Raw genomic sequence first — 22731 nt, 5'->3', positions numbered from 1 at the left:
TTGTTTTGCTTGTGCTTATGCTAGGAAAAGTTCTGTAGATGAAACTCATTTAATACAGGATGTTCCTTTTATGAACTGTCAGAGTTCGCAGCTACAGTTTCCTCAACCCTTGACAGTCTGCTATTGCTGTTAGACTGACAGTTTATTGCCTAGAAAAATATTCTAAGCACTTACTGTCAAAACCATTATAACTATTTTCCTTTCACTTAAAGAGAATCCATAAATGTCTGAAATGGCTACGAGCTCAGCCCTCTATAGCCTTCATTCACCAGAGCAAATTAGGTGAAAAAAATAGATACAATTTGATAATCACATGATCCTTTTTTGATGTTGCCCTCTGTCCTGGCATCCCCTCCTCCTACCTTGATATAACCAAACTGTAAAAACAGTAACTTGATGTGGCATTTATTGTTTACCTGCAGGGACTTATCTCACTCCAGGATTTCATTATCCTGTTTATGGGAAGATGTCAGGGAGAGAAGAGGCAGAGAAAGTCAATACCAGTCCGAGCATCAATGTGAAATCAACCACTGAGTCCAAAGCACTGGATTTGCTCCAGCAGCATGCCAACCAATATCGCAGCAAGTCCCCTGTTGTAAGGCTTCATCTGTTGTTACTGAAGAGTGGTACATTTGGGGAGGGGTAGAGAACATCATTTTAAGAAGCACACACAGTCTGGCATCAAGCTATGAATGCATTATGCTTCTTTATACTGCTGCTTAAAATAAAAGTAATTTGAAATCAGGATGCTTTCTTGGCATAAAGTGGAAGTGACACATAAAACAGAGTTCTGTGCTCAGTCTTCTTAACTTAAATGAATGGACTCATATTGAAACCTATATTCAGAAATACCTATTGGTGCAGAGTGTATTGCATTTAAAGGGGAAGCTCCTGTTTGTAAACAGATAATGAAATAAAAAGTTGGGCTGTGGGATTTGGTAATATCCCCTCAGTATATTTGCCATGAAGCCATCCATATCTTCCGAAAAGCAGATTATCTCTGTTTCTGAAAAGCATTTCTTTCTGAAAATTTCCATGGAAATTTCTGAAATTTCCATGTTGGAGCAAACACTATTGTTCTACTGTGGTGGGTTGACCCTGGTTGGATGCCAGGTGCCCACCAAAGCCGCTCTATCACTCCCCTCCTCAGCTGGACAGGGGAGAGAAAATATGACAAAAGGCTCATGGGTCGAGATAAGGACAGGGAGATCACTCAGCAATTACCATCACGGGCAAAACAGACTCAACTTGGGGAAAATTAATTTAATTTATTGCCAACCAAATCAGAGTAGGGTAATGAGAAAATAAAACCAAATCTTAAAACACCTTCCCCCCACCCCTCCCTTCTTCCCAGGCTTAACTTTACTCCTGAATTCTCTACCTCCTCCCCCCTGAGCGGTGGCGCAGGGGGATGGGGAATGGGGGTTGTGGTCAGTTCATCACACATTGTCTCTGCTGCTCCTTCCTCCTCAGGGGGAGGACTCCTCACACTCTTCCCCTGCTCCAGCATGGGGTCCCTCCCACGGGAGACAGTTCTTCGTGAACTGCTCCAGCGTGGGTCCCTTCCACAGCATGCAGTCCTTCAGGAACAGACTGCTCCAGTGTGGGTCCCCCACGGTGTCACAAGTCCTGCCAGCAAACCTGCTCCAGCGTGGGCTCCTCTCTCTCTATGGGGTCACAGGTCCTGCCAGAAGCCTGCTCCAGCGTGGGCTTCCCACGGGGTCACAGCCTCCTTCGGGCATCCACCTGCTCTGGTGTGGGGTCCTCCATGGGCTGCAGGTGGATATCTGCTCCACCATTAACCTCCATGGGCTGCCTCACCATGGTCTTCACCACAGGCTGCAGGGAAATCTCTGCTCTGGCGCCTGCAGCACCTCCTCCCCCTCCTTCTTCACTGACCTTGGTGTCTGCATAGTTCTTTCTCTCACATATTCTCACTCCTCTCTCTGGCTGCAGTTGCTGTTATGCATTTCCCCCCCCCCTTCTTAAATATGTTATCACAGAGGCACTACCACCGTCGCTGATTGGTTCGGCCTTGGCCAGCGTCGGGTCCATCTTGGAGCCAGCTGGCACTGGCTCTGTCGGACATGGGGGAAACTTCTAGCAGCTTCTCACAGAAGCCACCCCTGTAGCCCCCCACTACCAAAACCTTGACATGCAAACCCAATACATCTACTTTCAGATAGGTTGGTTCTAGTTTCAATTGTGAGCAAGTCACTGACTTGATTCTATTTTTAGAAGAATTTTTTTCTTGCTGCTCAGGCAGGTTTGATCCCCAGAGTGCATTAAAAAAGGTTGAGAACTAATTTACATCAGCTCTTAACAACTCAGATCGGTTGTTCAGGCATTTGCAAGTCAGCCAGGCTTAAGAGAATCCAAAACTAGTAGTCAGCATGATGGCTTCATGCTGCAGTGTGTCACCTCAAAATCTCTGTGCCTTGAAAATCTTCCATTAACCAGATAAACCAGCTTTAGGCTAAGATCAAGTGCAAATCTCCAGTAGAGAGATTTCTTCATCAATCAGCTTCATTATTTGAATTTGAAATGTCCTTTCAGGGTAATATTAGTAAATGGATTTTTTTTGTGATTTCCTCCCTTTTAAAATTCTCACATCAGTTTTCTTTCACCTTTTTATTGTCAGCCTGTGGAAAAATCCGCAGCTGAGCGTGAACGGGAAGCAGAGAGGGAACGAGACCATCATTCGCCTTTTAGCCAGAGGCATCTCCATACACACCATCACACACATGTTGGAATGGGTTACCCACTTATACCTGGTCAATATGACCCATTTCAAGGTGAGCAGAGGGTTTCCAATGGTGGGATTAGCTTGCCTTGTGAAGTCGTTACCTTGGCATTGCAAGTCATATGTACATGAAACGTTCTGAATAGAGATCCCCCTGTTAAATCAGAAGTGCTTTATATTTAGGAAGAAGGCTTGAAAATTCACAGCAAGGACTAACATCAAATAAATATCTTCAGGCCTGAGAAATACCAAGTTTTGTTTCCAAAACTGATTGTCAGAGCATTATTAAAGATTTACCAGTTAGGCTGTTGTTCACATGAATGTTTTGAATCCTACTGCAAACTGACGTTAACTGCCTGAAAGGTGGCAAAAAACCAAACCAAACAACCCCCTTTTTATTTAATTAGGGTTGTGTAAGCAATGAAAGAAGTGTGGCAAAGACAAAAGCTGTTTATACTGAACTTATTTTATGTACAAGGCATTGCAGTCACAAGGGTTTGAGTTCATTACAGTTGGAGCATCTGAAAGAGAATTTTGGCAAATATTTTGGTAAATGCAGTGCACAAAGTTACAGTCAGGGAAAAACCAGCACAATAAGACATGATTCATTCTCCCTAGGTTTTATACCATTCTTTGACTGTTTTTCTCTAACCCTGGATTCTAGATGAATTAAAAGAAGATTTGCTCCCGTACAGCAAAGTACATGTTATCACAATTGGTAGCTAAAATGACATAAATTTATGATGCTCACTCAGTTCCTTCACGGTTATTTTTCCTGTGTAAAAGTCTTGAAATTTCTCAGTTTGATTCAGTGATTCCATATGACTTATGGGATGCATTATGCTTGTTCAGTAGGAAAACTGTAGAAAAGATAAGTTTTTATCAAAGTATTGTATTCTGAGCAGATAGCATGTCGTTTCTGTAATTCACTGTGAGTTGATTCTTGTTGTTTCCTGGTACTTATTATTTCTACTGAGCTTGCTATTCAGAAATGTATACAAACCGTTTAGCATCATGCAGTGCAATACTTGGAAAGGAATACAGTAAGTTGGAATGCTGTATATTCTTGTAAAATACCTATCAAGGAGAAGTCAGTATACTATATGAAGTCATATTGGTCATGCTGGGCAGACTGTCTTAATACTGTTCCCTGAAATGTGCTGTTTGTGTAGTATTAAAAGCCATTTTCTGATGGTAGGGGGTTTTTATTTGTTTGCATTAGAGATTCTTCCTACCATTTCTCTGAACACAAAAATCCATTAAAACCAGAAGCACATCCACATTCTTTTGTTTCTTCTTTCCTTCAGGACTGACCTCTGCTGCCCTTGTTGCCACTGAGCAGGTGGCTGCTCAGGCATCTGCCTCTGGTATGTTTCCTGCACAAAGAAGGTAAATATCCAGTAAATCTTGAATTATACATCTTAACACAGACAGGAGAAAGGAAATCATAGATTTTATAGCCTGAAGGTATATATTTCCTTGCAAGACACAGTTTTTAAGGTGGGGAAAGAGGTTTGCTGGACTTTGGGTTAATTGTAGTTTTATTCTCTTTAAGATATTTTGTACTTGAATTGTGTCCTCTAATTGTAATACAAATCATTAAGAGGGAACAAATAGTCTGTCTTCTGAGATTTTCTATAGACTATATTTTAGGTATTGTTATTATTAAGATAAAACAAGTGGTTATGAAATATAATTAAGATCCAAATGATTTTTAAAAGTAGTTTAAACTTCACATTCAGTTAGATCGATCTACTACCAGGTAAATGTATGCTTTTATCTAATCTGCAAATCTTTCTGGTTTGCTGATTTTATTTCCAGAAGGGTTTTCTAGGGAGGTTACATTATTTTTAAGTTACATACAAATCGCATGCATTTGCCTCTCAGTTATTTACTAGTTTTTCAATTGGAATTACTCTTCAACTTCCAACAGGAAAGAGACTCTTCTTTATAATAATCATCCCATTTTAAGTGAAAAACACAAAACACCCTTAACAGTAGGGTCTCTTTCATCACTTCCATGTTGTCTCAGAGTGTTTAATGTATTAGATAGCACTATAAAGTTCCATGGTTATTGGTGTCTTTCTGAAAGTTGACTCTGAAAACAAGTCACCATTATAAGACTCCTAGCTTGAATTATTTGAATGAAAAAGGTCTCTAGCTCTGAAAGACCTGATGCATGGTAGAGTTTCAGAACTCAGAAGATAAATCCTGATGCATTATTTGTTAGCATTGCTAGTATAGTTATTTGTTAGCTTGGCAAGGGAGGGAAGAGAACATGACTTGCTGCCTTTTCCACTTGGGATTGAGAGTACTGTGCAGATTTCATTTCACAGTGTATCTGTGAATGTTAGGAAAAAAGGACACCTCATACTAAAATATTCTTCTTTCTCTTTTCAGAGCATGATGAGTTTGGAAATGTACATTGTCATGTGACTGGATCACATGAAGAAGTGCTTTATTACAGACATCAGTTCCATGGTGTTAATTTGAAATGCCTTAATGGCAGGTAAAAACCAGTCATTTCATTTTTGTAAATTGCAGATTTTATCACAGAATAACAAATGTTGCTGTAATTAGACTTCTGTTTATATATGTGTTTGTGTGCATATATATATAAAAATATATATATTTTGTGCATATATATTATGTGCATATATATATATTATATATATATAAACAAATATATATATTTTTAATATATATATATTCTTTACTATTTTGTATCGGTAACCAGGCTCACACACAGGGTCTGCTGCTAAATTGCAAATCACACAGTAAAGGAGAAACGTATTTGTCATGTTTAGAAAGTGTCAACCATGAAAGGCTGTTTCTTGTTTCCTTTCTGTTCTATTTTTTTTTCTATTGCTTTCTAATTGTAAATTAATAATGTTAAGTAGCAGTGTGCCTGAACCTTGCATATCCTTCTGTTATTTCCCACAAGCTCTCAGAAAGGCTAACTGTGATGACACTTTGGTACAATGTAGATGTTTATTTGGTGGCTCCTAATAAGATGCATCAGTGTAAAATGTTACTGTATTCACCGTTTCATTGTAATTGTGTATTGTGAAAGATATACATTTGGAAGCCATGGGGTTGCCAGTACCACAAAAACTGTGTTGTACATAATATATGAATTTAAAATGGGGAAATAATAAGCATCTGTGAATAATGAAATGTCTTTTTTTATATTCTTGAATGGCAAATAATCCAATAGCCTGCATATCCAAAGACATCTGTGATTGGTCTTTTACTTGAATAGTCCTGCAGTCTTTTTTTTAATGTTTACAATCATAGAGTTTTAGAAGAAAGACTTTTAAATGCCTGGTTACTTGTTTTATGCCGTAATTTAGTTTATTTTATGTAAAATGTATATTGAATGCTTTCATTTTTATACCTGCCTTAAATAACTTGGCAATCAGAATAAAGTAAAAATTTGTTTTTGTACTTTCTTGGGGTCTCTTTCAACTTGCTTTCCTGTGGCCCACTTTGAGAGATGTGTCATAGGTGTAGATAGCAGAGTCTGAAGGTACGACACAGCTACTAGTCCATATCATCAGAAGTGCTCCCTAGGACTCAGTTAACTGTGCACCTACAGCGATCCCATGCCTTCCCTACTGGGCCTGCAACACTGTCCTCTCCTGGGTGGTGGTGTGGGACTCAAGCCAGAAAACAGAAGTGGAGCTCTTTCCATTGAATTCAGTAGGCCTGAAAAAGGCCCCTAATAACCTTGTGTTATATTAGTGGTTCTTAAATCTCTAATGCCTTTTGTAGAGCAGCTGTGTATACTATAAATTTGTGGTGGGTTGACCTTGGTTGGCTGCCAGGTACCCACCAAGCCACTCTGTCACTCCCCATCCTCAATTGGACAGGGGAGAGAAAATATGGCAAAAGGCTCGTGGGTCAAGATAAGGACAGGGACATCACTCAGCAATTACAGAATCACAGGCAAAACAGACTCAACTTGGGGAAATTAATTTAATTTATTGCCAAACAAATCAGAGTAGGGTAATGGGAAATAAGAATAGAATAGAACAGAGTAGAATAGAATAGAATAGAATAGAAAAGAAAAGAAAAGAAAAGAAAAGAAAAGAAAAGAAAAGAAAAGAAAAGAAAATAATATTTTCAGTTGGAAGGGACCTACAACAATCATCTAGTCCAACTGCCTGACCACTTTAGGGCTGACCAAAATTTAAAGCATGTTATTAAGGGCATTGTCCAAATGCCTCTTAAACACTGACAGGGATGGGGCATCGACCACCTCTCTAGGAAGCCTGTTCTAGTGTTTGACCACCCTCTCGGTAAAGAAATGCTTCCTAATGTCCAGTCTGAACTTCCCCTGGAGCAGCTTTGAACCATTCCCACGCGTCCTATCACTGGATACCAGGAAGAAGAGCTCAGCACCTCCTTCTCCACTTCCCCTCCTCAGGAAGCTGTAGAGAGCAATGAGGTCGCCCCTCAGCCTCCTTTTCTCCAAACTAGACAAACCCAGAGTCCTTAGCCACTCCTCATAGGACATGCCTTCCAGCCCTTTCACCAGCTTTGTTGCCCTCCTCTGGACATATTCAAGGACCTTCACATCCGTTTTCAATTGTGGGACCCAGAACTGCACACAGTATTCTAGGTGAGGCCGCACCAACGCTGAATACAGTGGGATAATCACCTCTTTTGACTGGCTGGTTCTGCTGTGTTTGATGCACCCCAGGATGCCGTTTGCCCTCTTGGCTGCCAGGGCACACTGCTGACTCCTCATATTGAGCCTGCTGTCAACCGGCACCCCCAGATCCCTTTCTGCAGGGCTGCTCTCCAGCCACTCCTCTCCCAATTTATACTTGTGCCCGGCATTACTCCGGCCCTGATGCAGAATCCAGCATTTGTTCTTGTTAACTTTCATCCCATTAATCATTGCCCAATGCTCCAATCTATCCAGATCCTTCTGCAAGGCCTCTTGTCCCTCAAGAGAGTCAACAGCACCTCCCAGTTTGGTATAATCAGCAAACTTGATAAGGGTGCTTTCGACTCCTGCACCCAGATCATTGATAAATATATTGAACAGGACTGGCCCTAGAACTGAACCCTGAGGAACACCACTGGTGACTGTTCACCAGCCAGATGTAGCCCCATTCACTACAATCCTTTGAGCTTTGCCGTTCAGTCAGTTCTTAACAAGGTTCTTGTGCAAGCAAGTAAACGGAGCTAAATTTTTGAACTATTTTGTCCAAACTGCTTACACTTCTGAATATGTCTTTGTTCACATATAGAATCATAGAATCATTTATGTTGGAAAGGACCTTTAAGATCATCAAGTCCAACTGTTAACCTAACACTACCAAGTCCACCACTATACCATGTCCCTAAGCACCACATCCAAACGCCTTTTAAATACCTCCAGGGATGGTGACTCAACCACTTCCCTGGGCAGCTTGTTCCAATGCTTGATAACCGTTTTGGTGAAGAATTTTTTCCTAATATCCAATCTAAACCTCCCCTGGCACAACTTGAGGCCATTTCCTCTCGTCTGATCACTTGTTCCTTGGGAGAAGAGACAAACACCCACCTCTCTACAACCTCCTTTCAGGTAGTTGTAGAGAGTGATAAGGTCTCCCCTCAGCCTCCTTTTCTCCAGACTAAACAACCCCAGTTCCCTCAGCCGATCCTCATAAGACTTGTGCTCTAGACCCTTCACCAGCTTTGTTGCTCTTCTTTGGACATGCTCCAGCACCTCAATGTCTTTCTTGTACTGAGGGACCCAAAACTGAACACAGTATTCGAGGCGCAGTCTCACCACTGCCAAGTACAGGGGCACAATCACTTCCCTAGTCCTGCTGGCCACGCTATTTTTGATACAAGCCAGGATGCTGTTGGCCTTCTTGGCCACCTGGGCACACTGCTGGCTCATGTTCAGGCGGCTGTTGACCAACACCCCCAGGTCCTTTTCCACCAGGCAGCTTTCCAGCCACTCTTCCCCAAGCCTGTAGCATTGCATGGGGTTGTTATGACCCAAGTGCAGGACCTTGCACTCAGCCTTGTTGAATCTCATACAATTGGCCTCAACCCATCGATCCAGCCTGTCCAGATCCCTCTGTAGCGCCTTCCTACCCTCAAGCAGATCAACACTCCCACACAACTTGGTGTCATCTGCAAACTTACTGAGGGTGCACTCGATCCCCTCATCCAAATCATTGATAAAGATGTTAAACAGAACTGGCCCCAACACAGAGCCCTGGGGAACACCACTTGTGACCGGCCGCCAACTGGAGTAAACTCCATTCACCACCACTCTTTGGGCCAGGCCATCCAGCCAGTTTTTTACCCAGCAAAGAGTACACCCGTCCAAGCAATAAGCAGCCAGTTTCTCCAGGAGAATTCTGTGGGAAATGGTGCCAAAGGCTTTACTAAAGTCCAGGTAAACAACATCCAGAGCCTTTCCCTCATGCACTAAGCAGGTCATCTTGTCAACAGAAGGAGATCAGGTTAGTCCAGCAGGACCTGCCTTTCACAAACCCATGCTGACTGGGCCTGATCACCTGGGTGTCCTGTACGTGCCATGTGATGGCACGCAAGATGAGCTGCTCCATAACCTTCCCCGGCACCGAGGTCAGGCTGACAGGCCTGTAGTTCCCCGGATCCTCCTTCTGGCCCTTCTTGAAGATGGGCGTCACATTTGCTAACCTCCAGTCAACTGGGACCTCCCAGGTTAGCCAGGACTGCTGATAAAGGATTGAAAGCGGCTTGGTGAGCACTTCCACCAGCTCCCTCAATACCCTTGGGTGGATCCCATCCAGCCCCATAGACTTGTGTGTGCCTAAGAGGTGTAGCAGGTCACTAACCATGTCCCCTTGCATTATGGGTGCTTCATTCTGCTCCCTGTCCCTGTCTTTCAGCTCAGGGGGCTGGGTACCCTGAGAACAACTGGTCTTACTATTAAAGACTGAGGCAAAGAAGGCATTAAGTACCTCAGCCTTTTCCTCATCCTTTGTCACTATGTTTCCCCCCACGTCCAATAAAGGATGGAGATTCTCCTTTAGCCCTCCTTTTGTTTTTAATGCATTTATAGAAACATTTTGTATTGTCTTTTATGGCAGTAGCCAAATTAACTTCTAGTTGGGCTTTGGCCCTTCTAATTTTCTACCTGTATAACCTCATGACATCCTTGTAGTCCTCCTGAGTTGCCTGCCCCTTCTTCCAAAGGTCATAAACTCTCTTTTTTTCCCTGAGTTCCAGCCAAAGCTCTCTGTTCAGCCAGGCTGGACTTCTTCCCCGCTGGGTCATCTTTTGGCACATAGGGATGGCCTGCTTTAAGGCCTCCTGTGCCTTTAAGATTTCCTTCTTGAAGGAAATTCCTTCACGCATGCATTATGAATAAATATATAGAAAAGAGTTGATCTGCTCTGTTAAAAAGTGGAACCTAGGGACGAGCCCTGTTGAAGTGGCATCCACATAATTCCTACCATGTTCTAGGTGGCGGCTGTATAATTCCTACAACAACGGGTGCATATCTGCTCCACCGTTAACCTCCATGGGCTGCAGGGGGACAACCTGCTTCACCATGGTCTTCACCATGGTCTGCAGGGGAATCTCTGCTCTGGTGCCTGGAGCACCTCCTCCCCCTCCTTCTTCAGTGACCTTGCTGTCTGCAGAGTTGTTGCTCTCACATATTCTTACTCCTCTCTCCCAGCTGCTGTTGTGCAGTGTTGTTTACCCTTTCTTAAATACATTATTACAGAGGTGCTACCACTTATTGGCTCAGCTTTGGGCAGTGGTGGGTCCATCTTGGAGCCGGCTGGCACTGGCTTTGTCAGACATGGGGGCAGCTTCTGGCATTTTCTCACAGAAGCCACCCCTGTAGACCCCTGCTACCAAAACTTTGCCATGTAAACCCAACAGAATTATACAATGCTCCCACATACAAGTTAGGGAGATGTGGTGTTGATTAAACTGTTGTGAAGTCAGAATAAAACTGATTGGAGGACAGTGTTTGGAGACTAGCTATCAGTGCTTCACTTTCAAAGTCAAAGCATGTGCTGAGAGGGGATTCCTATTCAGGTGCTCTGAGGCCACTATTTTCAGTATGTTAATGAATAATTTACATAACAAAATGGAGTATAGATCCTTTTATAAAATACAGCTTCTACCAAACTGCAATGGGGTAGAAGTGCATTGAAGAATGGGACTGGAATGCTAAATAATCTTCACAAATTGGGAAACTACGCTGTAAAAAATAGTAAAAATGTAAAATGTGAAACATAGGTAAGGAAAATAAACTGCACAAGTACTGCTCAGGTAGTGACTCTGTAGTGGTTTCTATTCTATAAAATTAGAGAGAGCTGGGGAATGCTGTTAGGCACTAGATTAACCCATCCATTCTGACACAGTGCCACAGTTGCTTCAGCCTAATTTTAGCCCATTCCAACTAGCACTCTTCGGCTGGGCATTGAGTGGGACTGTACCCAATTATCGGTTTATATTTGGCCACCTTGTTTTGAAGAATAAAGTAGTTTAAAGGGATGTGTGCTGTTCTGCGTAGATTGGCCTCATTGCCAGAGAATGGCCTGGAGCACATTGAATTTACTGCCGTATCATAGGCCACCTGTCCTGGACAGACAGGAAGGCATTAGTGTTTTATCTCTAGTAAAGAAGTTTCTACCTCAAGGCTGAGGTCAGTGCAAGGTCACAGTGAAAAATCTTGGCTTATAACTGTTTACACAGTGACTACACTTCTGGTCTGTACAAGATCCACCAGTTGTCAGCATAACCAGCACCTTTGCACTTGAGAACACAAATACTCACCAGTGTTAATTACAGGAAAAAATCTAGACTTCCTCATTCATTCCCCTTTTACAAAAGCCAACTTTGTCCTTTGACATATGTTTGTACAGGACTAAAGACAAAGTCTGGAAAACCTGCTGATTTAACTGCTCAGTCACCACTATTATGCCAAATTATGAAAAGAATAATCTCAACCCTAGCCACAATTTTAAACCCCAGACATCCCAATAAATCGTAAATATATTATAACTGGTGACCATGGTGCAACCATTCTTCCCCAGCAAAAATAGTTATCAGCATTGTGCTGTTAATAAAAGACTTTTTTTCCTGATTATACCATTCTGAGAAAGATTGACAACCTTCAGATCTGTGATTTAAACTTGAATCTACTGTGACTGAGCCAAAATCTATCTGTACATCTTTCTAGGTAAATGCAGAGAAGAAAACCACCCCATTTTAAAAGTAAAAATTTTACTTATTTCCCCACAAAAATGTCAATAGACATATTCGCATATTGGCTCCAAGAATGGTACAATATGTTTGCTGACAATACATTTACCCAGAATTTTACTTTCATAGAATCATAGAATTATAGAATATCCTGAGTTGGAAGGGACCCATGAGGATCATCAAGTCCAACTCCTGACTCCACACAGGGCAACCTAAAAGTTAAATCATAACTCTAAAAGTGTCCAAATGCTTCTTGAACACCAACAGACTTGGGGCCATGACCACTTCCCTGGGGAGCTTGTTCTAGTGCTTGACCACCCTCTCAGTGAAGAACGTTTTCCTAATATGCAATCTGAACTTCCCCTGATGCAGCTTTAAGCCATTTCCTCGCATCTTATCACTGGATACCAGAGAGAAGAGAGCAGCACCTCCCTCACAGCTCCCCCTCATGAGGATGTTGTAGACAGCAATGAGGTTACCCCTCAGTCTCCACTTCTCTAAGCTGAACAAACCAAGTGACCTCAGCCGCTCCTCATAAGTCATGCCCTCTACTCCTGTCCTGGTTTCGGCTGGGATAGAGTTAATTTTCTTCCTAGTAGCTGGTATAGTGCTGTGCTTTGGATTTTAGTATGAGAATAATATTGATAACACTCTGATGTTTTGGCTGTCCCTAAGCAGTGTTTACACTGGTCAAGGACTTTTTTTCAGCTCCCCATGCTCTGCCAGGTGCCCAAGAAATGGGAGGGGGCACAGCCAGGATAGTTGATCCAAACTGCCCAAAGGGCTATTCCATACCATATGATGTCATGCCCAGTATATAAACTGGGGGAGTTGGCCGGGGGGTAGCGATCGCTGCTCGGGGACTGGCTGGGCGTCGGTCGGCGGGTGGTGAGCGGTTGTATCATTTTTTTTCTTTATTTATTTTTTCTTTTTTTCCCTCCCTTGGGTTTTGTTCTTCTCTCTCTCTTGTTGTTTTCCTTCTCATTACAATTCATTATTATTATTACTATTATTTTGTTCCAATTATTAAACTGTTCTTATCTCACCCCACGAGTTTTCTCACTTTTGCTCTTCCAATTCTCTCCCCCATCCCACCAGGGGGGGAGGGTGAGCGAGCGGCTGGGTGGTGCTTAATTGCTGACTGGGGCTAAACCACGACAGTCCTTTTCGGAGTCGGGGATACAGAGGATCCGAGGCCCGCTATACTCCAACTGAAAAAGATATATTGGTAGCATATGAAGGGGTTTGAGCTGCTTCGGAAGTGGTTGGTACTGAAGCACAACTCCTCTTGGCACCTCGACTGCCAGTGCTGGGCTGGATGTTCAAAGGGAGGGTCCCCTCTACACATCATGCAACTGATGCTACGTGGAGTAAGTGGGTTGCACTGATCACACAATGGGCTCGAATAGGAAACCCCAATCACCCAGGAATCATGGAAGTAATTATGGACTGGCCAGAAGGCAAAGATTTTGGAATATCGCCAGAGGAGGAGGTGACGCGTGCTGAGGAGGCCCCACTGTACAATAAACTACCAGAAAATGAGAAGCAGTATGCCCTGTTCACTGATGGGTCCTGTCGTATTGTAGGAAAGCATTGGAGATAGAAAGCTGCTGTATGGAGTCCTATATGACAAGTGGTAGAAACTGCTGAAGGAGATGGTGAATCGAGCCAATTTGCATAAATAAAGGCCATCCAGCTGGCTTTAGACATTGCTGAATGAGAAAAGTGGCCAATGCTCTGTCTCTATACTGACTCATGGATGGTGGCAAATGCCCTGTGGGGGTGGTTACAGCAATGGAAGCAGAACAATTGGCAGCGCAGAGGTAAACCCATCTATGCACACTATGCACACATATTCATGAAAGAACACGTGTTTAAATCTCCTTTCCTATTTGGGTCTCATAGCTTCCAGCATTTCATGTCCCACACCTCTTTCATTAATCTTTGTTCCACCTCTCTCAGCTAATACCTTCTTTAGCACTGTCCCAGATAAGATCCCATCTCCTCAAATCCACTCAGTAACTACAGCCAAAAAGACAATTACACTTTCCTACCTTTCACACCCCTTGTGAACTCAGAGACCACTACCCCAGGTACAACAACTCAGGCTGGTCTCTAGATGTTTCAGCTCCCCTGCCAGTGGATTCATTTCTTCTCCTTCTTCTCTCCCTGCACTATTCAACGAATAGGGCTGAATTTGCTGTTTGGAGCAAATGTTAGAGAGAAGATGATGAAAAGAAAGGCAGACCAGCTGTAAGGCCATTAGTCTTACAAGAGGTGTACACTTTTGGGATGTGGGCAGGCCTTTTGGTTATTTCTCTTTCGATCAAAGAAAATTTCCTATGGAAGAAAAACAATATGGAGAGGGGAGACTGGACCTTTTGGAGAAAAATATATATCCAGTGTTCTGGATAAATAACTGATATAGTGTGTTAAAGCAGTTTTGAAGTCATAGACACAGGTTTAGCTTCCTAACACTACTCACTGTTGTTGCTACCACTGCAGTAAAACACACAGTTAAAAAGTCTTAGAAGTTAAAAACTCAGTCTACTAGCTACTGGGGCGAGAGAGAATGGGGAGGTGCCGGCGGTCCCTGTGGTCAGTTCAAACCATGGGAAGCTGCGTATAACTGGACCCTAGGGAGCACCAGCGAACAGGATGTTGTGACGGATGCACTCGACCTCTTAACCAAACTAGCAGTAGTTTGGTACAGGCTCCAAAGGAGGTAAAGGCCTGAGCCGTAGCCAGGCCAAGAACTCCTCTGGTCCCGATCTGTTCTCTGAAAACCCACAAAGGAACACAGTGACACAGTGAGTATCAATGCATATGAGCTTGGAACACCAGTCATGCAATTGACACATGAATAGCTGGTGGCTTTTCCAAGATTCATTCATCAAGGAACAAAGAAAGTTGTGGGTACAAGGAGTCTCATGCATATCGTTCCTATCGCATGTAATTTGACTATGAGCCAACCACTTTATCTATAAATATGACAGCCAAAGTGAGCCTTCTTTGAGCTCTCCCTGCTAGGCAGTGTGGCTGCATGGCGGTGATCTCCCCTTGAGCTGGGACACCTCTCAAGTTTGCTCCTCGAGGCAGAGAGACCTTTTACCAACGGCAGATCTTTGGTAAGCGACCGATATTGCGCATAACCTTGGTAACTTTGATTTTGTCTTGGTAACTTTGATTGCATGCTGAATTGATAAATCTTGCATATATAATCCCTTAGACATAAACCGCTGTCCAAGTCCAAGATTAAGATTGGACCTAGCTGCACCTAAGCTCCATCAGGAGTTTAGAAAGCAAGGGGGGTCTACTCTGAACCTCGTGACTCAACAGGAGGATCCTCCATACCCTTTTGTATCCTAGGTCTCTCTGTGAATCATTTTAACTCAAGTGTAACCCAATTTTCCTGTGTATGCTTCTTCCATGCAGTAATTAATAGAATGAACCTTGCCATCGAACTTTGTTAAGTCACACTTTTATAAATCACATTAAAACTACTTTTGCTAATACCTTTGATGGTGATTTTTTTTAAGCAATCTAAATCACTCATTCGCGACAAATTGGTGTAGTCGGCAGGATGGCAAGTAGTATCACTGATTACTTATGGAAGCATGGAATAAGTCCGAGTCCCAAATTCTCAGAAGAATGGGCTCGTGATAATTGGCATGATTGGGAAGCTGTGGAAGAACAGCTAAAAGTGGCCAGGGGGCATATAAAGGATGGAAAAGGGAAAGGAATTATTTGCAAAATGCTAGGTACCTGTTTAGAAGCTGCTTATCAGTATAGGAAGAATAACTATAAAAAGGAGCAAGACCTAAAAGAAGAAATAGAAGGCAAAAAGGCAGCTGAATTAATACTGTCTTTGAAAATTGAGCAGCTGCAGAAACAATTACAGGAAGAAAAGGAGAAAACACAAAAGTTGGAAGAAAAGATCAAGATGATGCTCATGCAGGCCCTGCATCCCCCTAACCCCATGCAAATTAGGAAACTAATAGTGTCCCCGGAGGATTGGGATGGTGATATTTGGGGTGATCCTAATGACTGCCCCTTTCAGACTCCTCTGAATATAAGACTAGGCCCATTATTAAAGTAGAGTACTCTGAAGGACCTCGAAGAGGTGGTCAGCAATATAGTATGCAAAGCACTCCATGGGATGCATTACAATTGGCAAAATTACAAGAGAAATACAGCAGAAAGCCAGGTGAAACTGAAACTGAATATTTGTGGCATGTCTGCCTCAGTGGTGGTGACCAAATAATGTTGAGTGGAGATGAAGCAAACGGTTATTGGGGTCTGGGAGTTTTCTTAAACCTAGGACCCAACCCAATAGATGAAGCCCATTCTATCACCAGTAGGGTAGCCTACTGGTCTGGGGGAATAGATACCTTGGATCAAGGTGAACCCTCTATAATTCCCATCCATTCCTTAGGTGAACTCTCCACTGCCGTCACCAAAGCCGCCTGCATACAAGCTATGCACAAACGTGGAGAGTGATACCCCGATATCTGCTACTGTAGATTATACTATGTTAAAGCCACTAATTAGGGGAGCCCAGGCAATTCTTAAACCCTATTTAATTGCAAAACAGGATGAGATTAAAAGAGACACAGAGCACAATGAGGAATTTGACGGTGATGATCCCCACAGACAACTCCCTACATGGACAGAATTAATGCACGGTATTGTAAACCATAGCCGTGAAATGGGGTGGGATGATCTGTTGACCGAGAAATTGGACCCAAGATCCCGAACAGGAAATCATCGGGTGCGACCAGTAAAACAAACACCCCCACAGGGAACAGGAACTAAACTGAGGGAAAATAGGCCTAAAGACCCACGAGCAGAGTCTCGGGAGTGGAGAAATGAACTGTGGAGGAAAGCATTAACACTAAGCATTCCCAGAGCCGCGATTCAGGGACAGCCTACTAGCATTATCCTGAATCTAATTCAAGCATTTCAGAAACACAATGATGGGGAAAGGAGAGAATGTACTCCAAATACTCTGGCGCCATTGCCAGCTCCAAGAAAGAGCGATAACCCTTTCCTCCCCCTTAAGGATAAATTACAAAACTTGAGATCAAAAAATGAATAGCGCCAGGACGGCAATTGGGCCTGTCCACACTTTTATAAATCATATTAAAACCACTTTTGCTAATACCTTTGACAGTGATATTTTAAACGATCTAAATCACTCATTCGTGACAGGTGTGCAAACAGGGAGTAGCATCAGTTGGAAGCAGCAGTGGCAGCACAGCAGAGTGCGCAACAAGGGCAGTGCCCTCTGCCGGTTGTCAGGCTTCTGCATGCTCTGCTCACCCGCAGGCTTAGGCTGCAGCCCTGATGGTCACCCCAGCTAGCTGGTGGCTGTGCAAGCCTACCTGGAAACTTGAGGCCTCCAGGGAACTAGAATTAGAAGGACGACATCTTTCAAAAGAATTACCATTTTATAACTGGGCCATTTTTTCTGAGAACTACAAGGAGACTGTATCCTGCTGAAAGAAAATGGTGTCCACCCACCACAACTGCAAGGCTGAGGCTGAAACCCAAACAGAAGCACTGCAGCCTACCTATGCTGACGTCTCCACCCAAACAGACCTCCCAAGGACTGAATTAGCTGTCCAGACCTCAGGTTGCATGGAGCTCCAGCACCTGGAAGTCCCCCTAGCACCTGAAGGCGGCAGTAGATGTCATAGCTGCAAGTGTGCCCAGCTAGAAGAACTCTTCAAACCAGTAGCTACGTTACAAGAGGAGCTCGACAGGCAGTGCAGCATCCAGGAATGTGAGCATGAGATCGATACGTGGTATTGTGCGCTTTCCCAGGCTGAGCGACAGCCCTGCCTTAAGGCTGCGCAAGTGGAAGGTAAGCCTGAATTCAACCTTGAGCTGACTGACACAAGTAACTCACAAGGTGAAGGAGACAGGACCCTTGTCTCTGCTCAGGGCAGAAGGAAGAACCTTCCGCCTTCCCCTCCCCTAAAGTGCCCCTACATAGCAGATATGGCACTCTGGGTGTTGGAGAATGAAGAGCACATGAGTAACGGACAGGATCCAGGAGAAGTCGACCATGCAAAGTTGATCCAACCGCCCACCCGCATTAGAACCTGTGCCACCAGAAAAGCACGTAAAGTATTAGTAATTGGAGATTCCCTACTGAGAGGCACCGAAGCACCCATTTGCCATCCAGACAACTTCTCTAGAGAAGTTTGCTGCCTACCAGGAGCTCATATACGCAACATCACTGAGAGGCTGCCGAGCCTGGTGAACCCTACAGATTATGATCTGCTCCTAATATTCTATGTAGGGTCCAATGATACTGTGACAAGGCAACTTAGAACCATCAAAAGAGACTGTATTGTCCCTCAGAGCAAAGGATCAGGAGCACAGGTGGTGTTGTCCTCTATCCTCCCAGTGAGAGGAAGGGGTTCAGGAAGGAGGAGATGAAATTAAGAGGTGAATGCCTGGCTGCTTGGCTGGTGCCATACTCAAGGTTTTGGCTTCTGTGATCATGGATCTACCTTTCAGAAGCCAGGTCTGTTGGGAGCTGATGGGGTTCACCTGACCAAGCGGGGCAAGCGGGTCTTCACCAACAAGCTGGCCAGACTTACAAGGAGGGCTTTAAACTAGATTTAGTGGTGAAAGGGGATGGAGTTTTGAGCAACAGAGAAGACCCAAGGACTACTGATGTATTAGGAACCAACAGGGAAACACCTGTGAAATGCCTCAAAGGCATTAGGGCATGTTAAGGTATACTGGGTTTGCACGGCAAGGTTTTGGTAGCGTGGGAGCTACAGGAGTGGCTTCTCTGAGAAGATGCCAGAGGCCACAGCCATGTCCAATAGAGCCAGTGCCAGCTGGCTCCAAGATGGACCTGCCGCTGACCAAAGCTGAGGAAATAAGCAATGGTGGTTGTGCCTCTGTGATAACATATTTAAGAAGGGGGGAAAAAACTGATGCACAACAGCAGCCGGAGGAGAGGAGTGAGAATATGTGAGAGAAACAACCCTGCAGACACCAAGGTCAGTGAAGAAGGAGGGGGAGGAGGTGCTCCGGGCACCGGAGCAGAGATTCCCCTGCAGCCTGTGGTGAAGACCATGGTGAAGCAGGTTGTCCCCCTGGACATGGAGGTCCATGGCAGAGCATATATCCACTCTGCATCCCATGGAGGATGCCATGCTGGAGCAGGTGGATGTGCCTGAAGGAGAATGTGACTCTGTGGAGAGCCTATGCTGGAGCAGGCTCCTGGCAGGACCTAGGACCCTGTGGAGAGGGGAGCCTATGCCGGAGCAGGTTTGCTGGCATGACTTGTGACCCCGTGGGGGGACCCACACTGGAGCAGTCCATTCCTGAAGGACTGCACCCTGTGGAAAGGACCCATGCTGGAGCAGTTAGTTAAGAACTGCAGCCCGTGGGAAGGACCCATGTTGGAGAAGTTTGCAGAGGACTGTCTCCCATGGGAGGGACCCCACGCTGGAGCAGGGGAAGAGTGTGAGGAGGAAGGAGCGGCAGAGACAACATGTGATGAACTGACTGCAATCCCCATTCCCCGTCCCCCTGCACCACTCGAGGGGAGGAGGTAGAGAAATTGGGAGTGAAGTTGAGCCTGGGAAGAAGGGAGGGTTGGGGGGAAGGTGTTTTAAGATTTGATTTTAATTCTCATTATCCTACTCTGACTTTTGATTGGTAATAAATTAAATTAATTTCCCCAAGTCGAGTCTGTTTTGCCCCTCACAGTAACTGTTGAGTGATCTCCCTGTCCTTATCTCGATTTATGAGCCTTTCCTCATATTTTCTCTCCCCTGTCCAGTTAGGAGGGGGAGTGATAGAGCGGCTTTGGTGGGCACCTGGCATCTAGCCAAGGTCAACCCACCACATAAGGTGACACTGTCCATAGCCCAGCTGAAGTTCCTCGATCCCAATGCATGCACCATGGGTAACAAACAGGAGGAGTTGGAAGCCATTGTACAGCTAGAAAGCTACAATGTAATTGCTGTCCCTGAAACACGGTAGGACAAATCACACACCTGGAGTGCTGCAATGCATGGCTATAAACTGTTCAGGAGGAACAGGCAAGGAAGGAGAGGCGTTGGCGTTGCTCTCAATGTAAAAGTGTGCTGGGTTTTGGTGGGATAGAGTTAGTTTTCTTCACAGTAGCTAGTATGTGGCTATGTTTTGGGTTTGTGCTGAAAACAGTCTTGATAATACGGGGATGTTTTAGTTGCAGTGCTTACACAGCATCAAGGCCTTTTCTGCTCCTCATACCACCCCGCCAGCAAGTAGGCTGAGGGTGCACAAGAAGTTGGGAGGGCACACAGGCGGGACAGCTGACCCCAACTGACCAAAGGGATATTCCACACCATATGACATCACGCTCAGCATATAAAGCTGGAGGGGGAAAGAAGGAAGGGGGAAATCGGAGTTACGGCGTTTGTCTTCCCAAGTAACCGTTACACATGATGGAGCCCTGCTTTCCTGGAGATGGCTGAACACCTGCCTGCCCATGGGAAGTAGTGAATGAATTCCTTGCTTTGCTTTGCTTGTGTGCGTGGCTTTTGCTTTACCTATTAAACTGTCTTTATCTCAACCCTTGAGTTTTCTCACTTTTGCTCTTCTGATTCTCTTCCCCCATCCCACTGTGAGGGGAGCAAGCGAGCAGCTGTGTGGTGCTTAGTTGCTGGCTGGGGCTAATCCACGACAGTCCTTTTTGGTGCCCAGTGTGGGGCTCGAAGGGTTCGAGATAAGGACAGGTTTGATTGGAATGTGCTAGACTGAATTTATAGCTGTTATTGCTGTTTAGCTATTAATTGGCAGGCTCCTGTGCTTGCCATGGGGCTTGCTTGCCTTACTGTATATTAGTCTAGTGCTCGTTAGTGGCTGCTTTTTGCTTTCGCTGCTTGCTGTACTGCTTATCATCTGACTCAGCTGTGCCTGGGAACTTTTTGATAAGAGCAATGGCCATGTGTCTGGGCTGGCAGATGGCCAGGACATCGCTGCTGTTTCTGTGCTGCTGTACTGGACAGGCTGGAACTCCAGTGTGAACTTGAGTCAAAGGGACTGTGACCTGTGGATGAGTCCATGCAGGAGCAGGACACCCCGAAGCATCCATGGCCATGGATAAGTACACACCACAGTGGGTACATCTCGAAGTGTCTGTGGCCGTGGTTATGTCTGTGCTGCAGCAGGTGTACCTCTGCAGGGATTGTGGCCCAAGGACAAGTCCACGCTGGAGAAGGTACACCTCGAAGCATCTGTGGCTGTGGATAAGTCCATGCTGCAGCAGGTACACCTTGAAGCATCAGTGGCTGTGCATGAGGCCATGTTGGAGCACCTCAAAGCGTGTGGCCGTGGATAAGCCCACGACAGAGCAGGTACCCCCCTGGAGGGACTGCAGCCAGGGGTAAGGCCATGTTGGAGCAGGTTTACTTCTGAAGGGACTGTGGCTGTGGGTAAGGCCATGCTGGAGCAGGTCTATCTCTGAAGGCATTGTGGCCCATGGAGAAGGCCACGCTGGAGCAGGTGCACCTCAAAGCAACTGTGGCTGTGGATAAGTCCATGCCGCAGCAGGTATACCCCTGGAGAGACTGTGGCTCATAGATAAGGCTCCACTTGGAGCAGGTACTCCCCTAAGGGTCTGCGGTCTGTGGATAAGTCCAAGCTGGAGCAGGGGCAAGGGGAGGAGTTCATTGCAATGTTAAACCCGATGGTCTGGTCCAAAGGGACCAGGGGTGGAAACTGTAATGGAAATACCTTTAAATTGTTGTAACCCAGGATTTGAGTTGCATCTTATAGGAATTACTATAGCTGGAACCACCTGAACCAATGGAGGACAATCCTTACAAGAAGCAGTGCAAGCACAGCAGCGACCCGACCTGAGCTGGCTTTGGTGCCCAGTAACTCCATGCAACACACCACCTCTCCTGTCCTGAGTGACCACCATAAGAGATGGAGCCCAAAGTCATGGACTAAATGAACTCAATGGACAATTTGTGGACATTTATGGACATTTTACAGACATTTCACAGTGGTGGTCTATAGACTAAGGGAATGATATCTGTGTATTATATCAAAGGATGGGAAGGGGGTGGTGGTTAATGAGGATGTATTAGATAGTGTGGGACCTGAGCATGATGTAAATGGTATGGAATAAGGGGTGGAGAATGTGTGCTGGTTTTGGCTGGGATAGAGTTAATTTTCTTCATAGTAGCTAGTATGAGGCTATGTTTTGGATTTCTGGTGAAAAGTGTTGATAACACAGGGATGTTTTAGTTATTGCTGCGCAATGCTTACACAGCGTCAAGGCCTTTTCTGCTTCTCATACCACCCCACCAGCAAGTATGCTGGGGGTGCACAAGAAGTTGGGAGGGGACACAGCTGGGACAGCAGATCCAAAATGACCAAAGGGATATTCCATACCATATGACGTCTGCTCAGCAATAAAAGCTAAGAGAAAGGAGGAGGAGGGGGGGCATTTGTTATGACGTATGTCTTCCAGAACAACTGCTATGTGTACTGAGGCCCTACTTCCCAGGAAGTGGCTGGACCTTGCCTGCTTATGGGAAGTAAAGAATAAATCTTTTTTTTCCCTTTGTTTCCGTGCGTGGCCTTTGCTTTTCTTTATTAAACTGCCTTTATCTCAACCCATGAGCTTGTAAGCATATTTTCTCCCCTTGTCCAGCTGATGCAGGGGGAGTGATAGAGCAGCTTGGTGGGCACCTGACAGCCAGCCAAGGTTAACCCACCACAGTCCTTTGTGGCACCCAATGTTG

The 22731-nt window shown here is 44.8% G+C and overlaps 1 protein-coding gene and 1 long non-coding RNA gene across 2 annotated transcripts in view; both read left to right on the top strand.

Annotated features, from left to right (window-relative positions):
* LOC142403048 (zinc finger protein 608-like) overlaps positions 1-4136 on the top strand; it is a 175657-nt gene extending 171521 nt beyond the window's left edge. The window contains exons 6-8 of the mRNA XM_075489168.1: positions 423-595; positions 2642-2795; positions 4051-4136. Of these exons, the coding sequence (XP_075345283.1) occupies positions 423-595; positions 2642-2795; positions 4051-4136 (413 nt within the window). The remainder of the gene's footprint in view (positions 1-422; positions 596-2641; positions 2796-4050) is intronic.
* An 8896-nt stretch (positions 4137-13032) lies between these two features.
* On the top strand, positions 13033-21299 carry LOC142403062 (uncharacterized). The gene is made up of 2 exons (XR_012773586.1): positions 13033-13069; positions 20615-21299. It is a non-coding gene; the product is annotated as an uncharacterized LOC142403062 (long non-coding RNA).
* The last annotated feature ends 1432 nt before the right edge of the window (positions 21300-22731 follow it).

This window comes from Mycteria americana (assembly GCF_035582795.1).
Source record: "Mycteria americana isolate JAX WOST 10 ecotype Jacksonville Zoo and Gardens chromosome W unlocalized genomic scaffold, USCA_MyAme_1.0 Scaffold_32, whole genome shotgun sequence".
In the NCBI taxonomy this organism is placed as follows: Eukaryota; Metazoa; Chordata; class Aves; order Ciconiiformes; family Ciconiidae; genus Mycteria; species Mycteria americana.
Note: the sequence above shows the minus strand (reverse complement) of the source record. Positions and strands in the feature narration are given on the sequence as shown.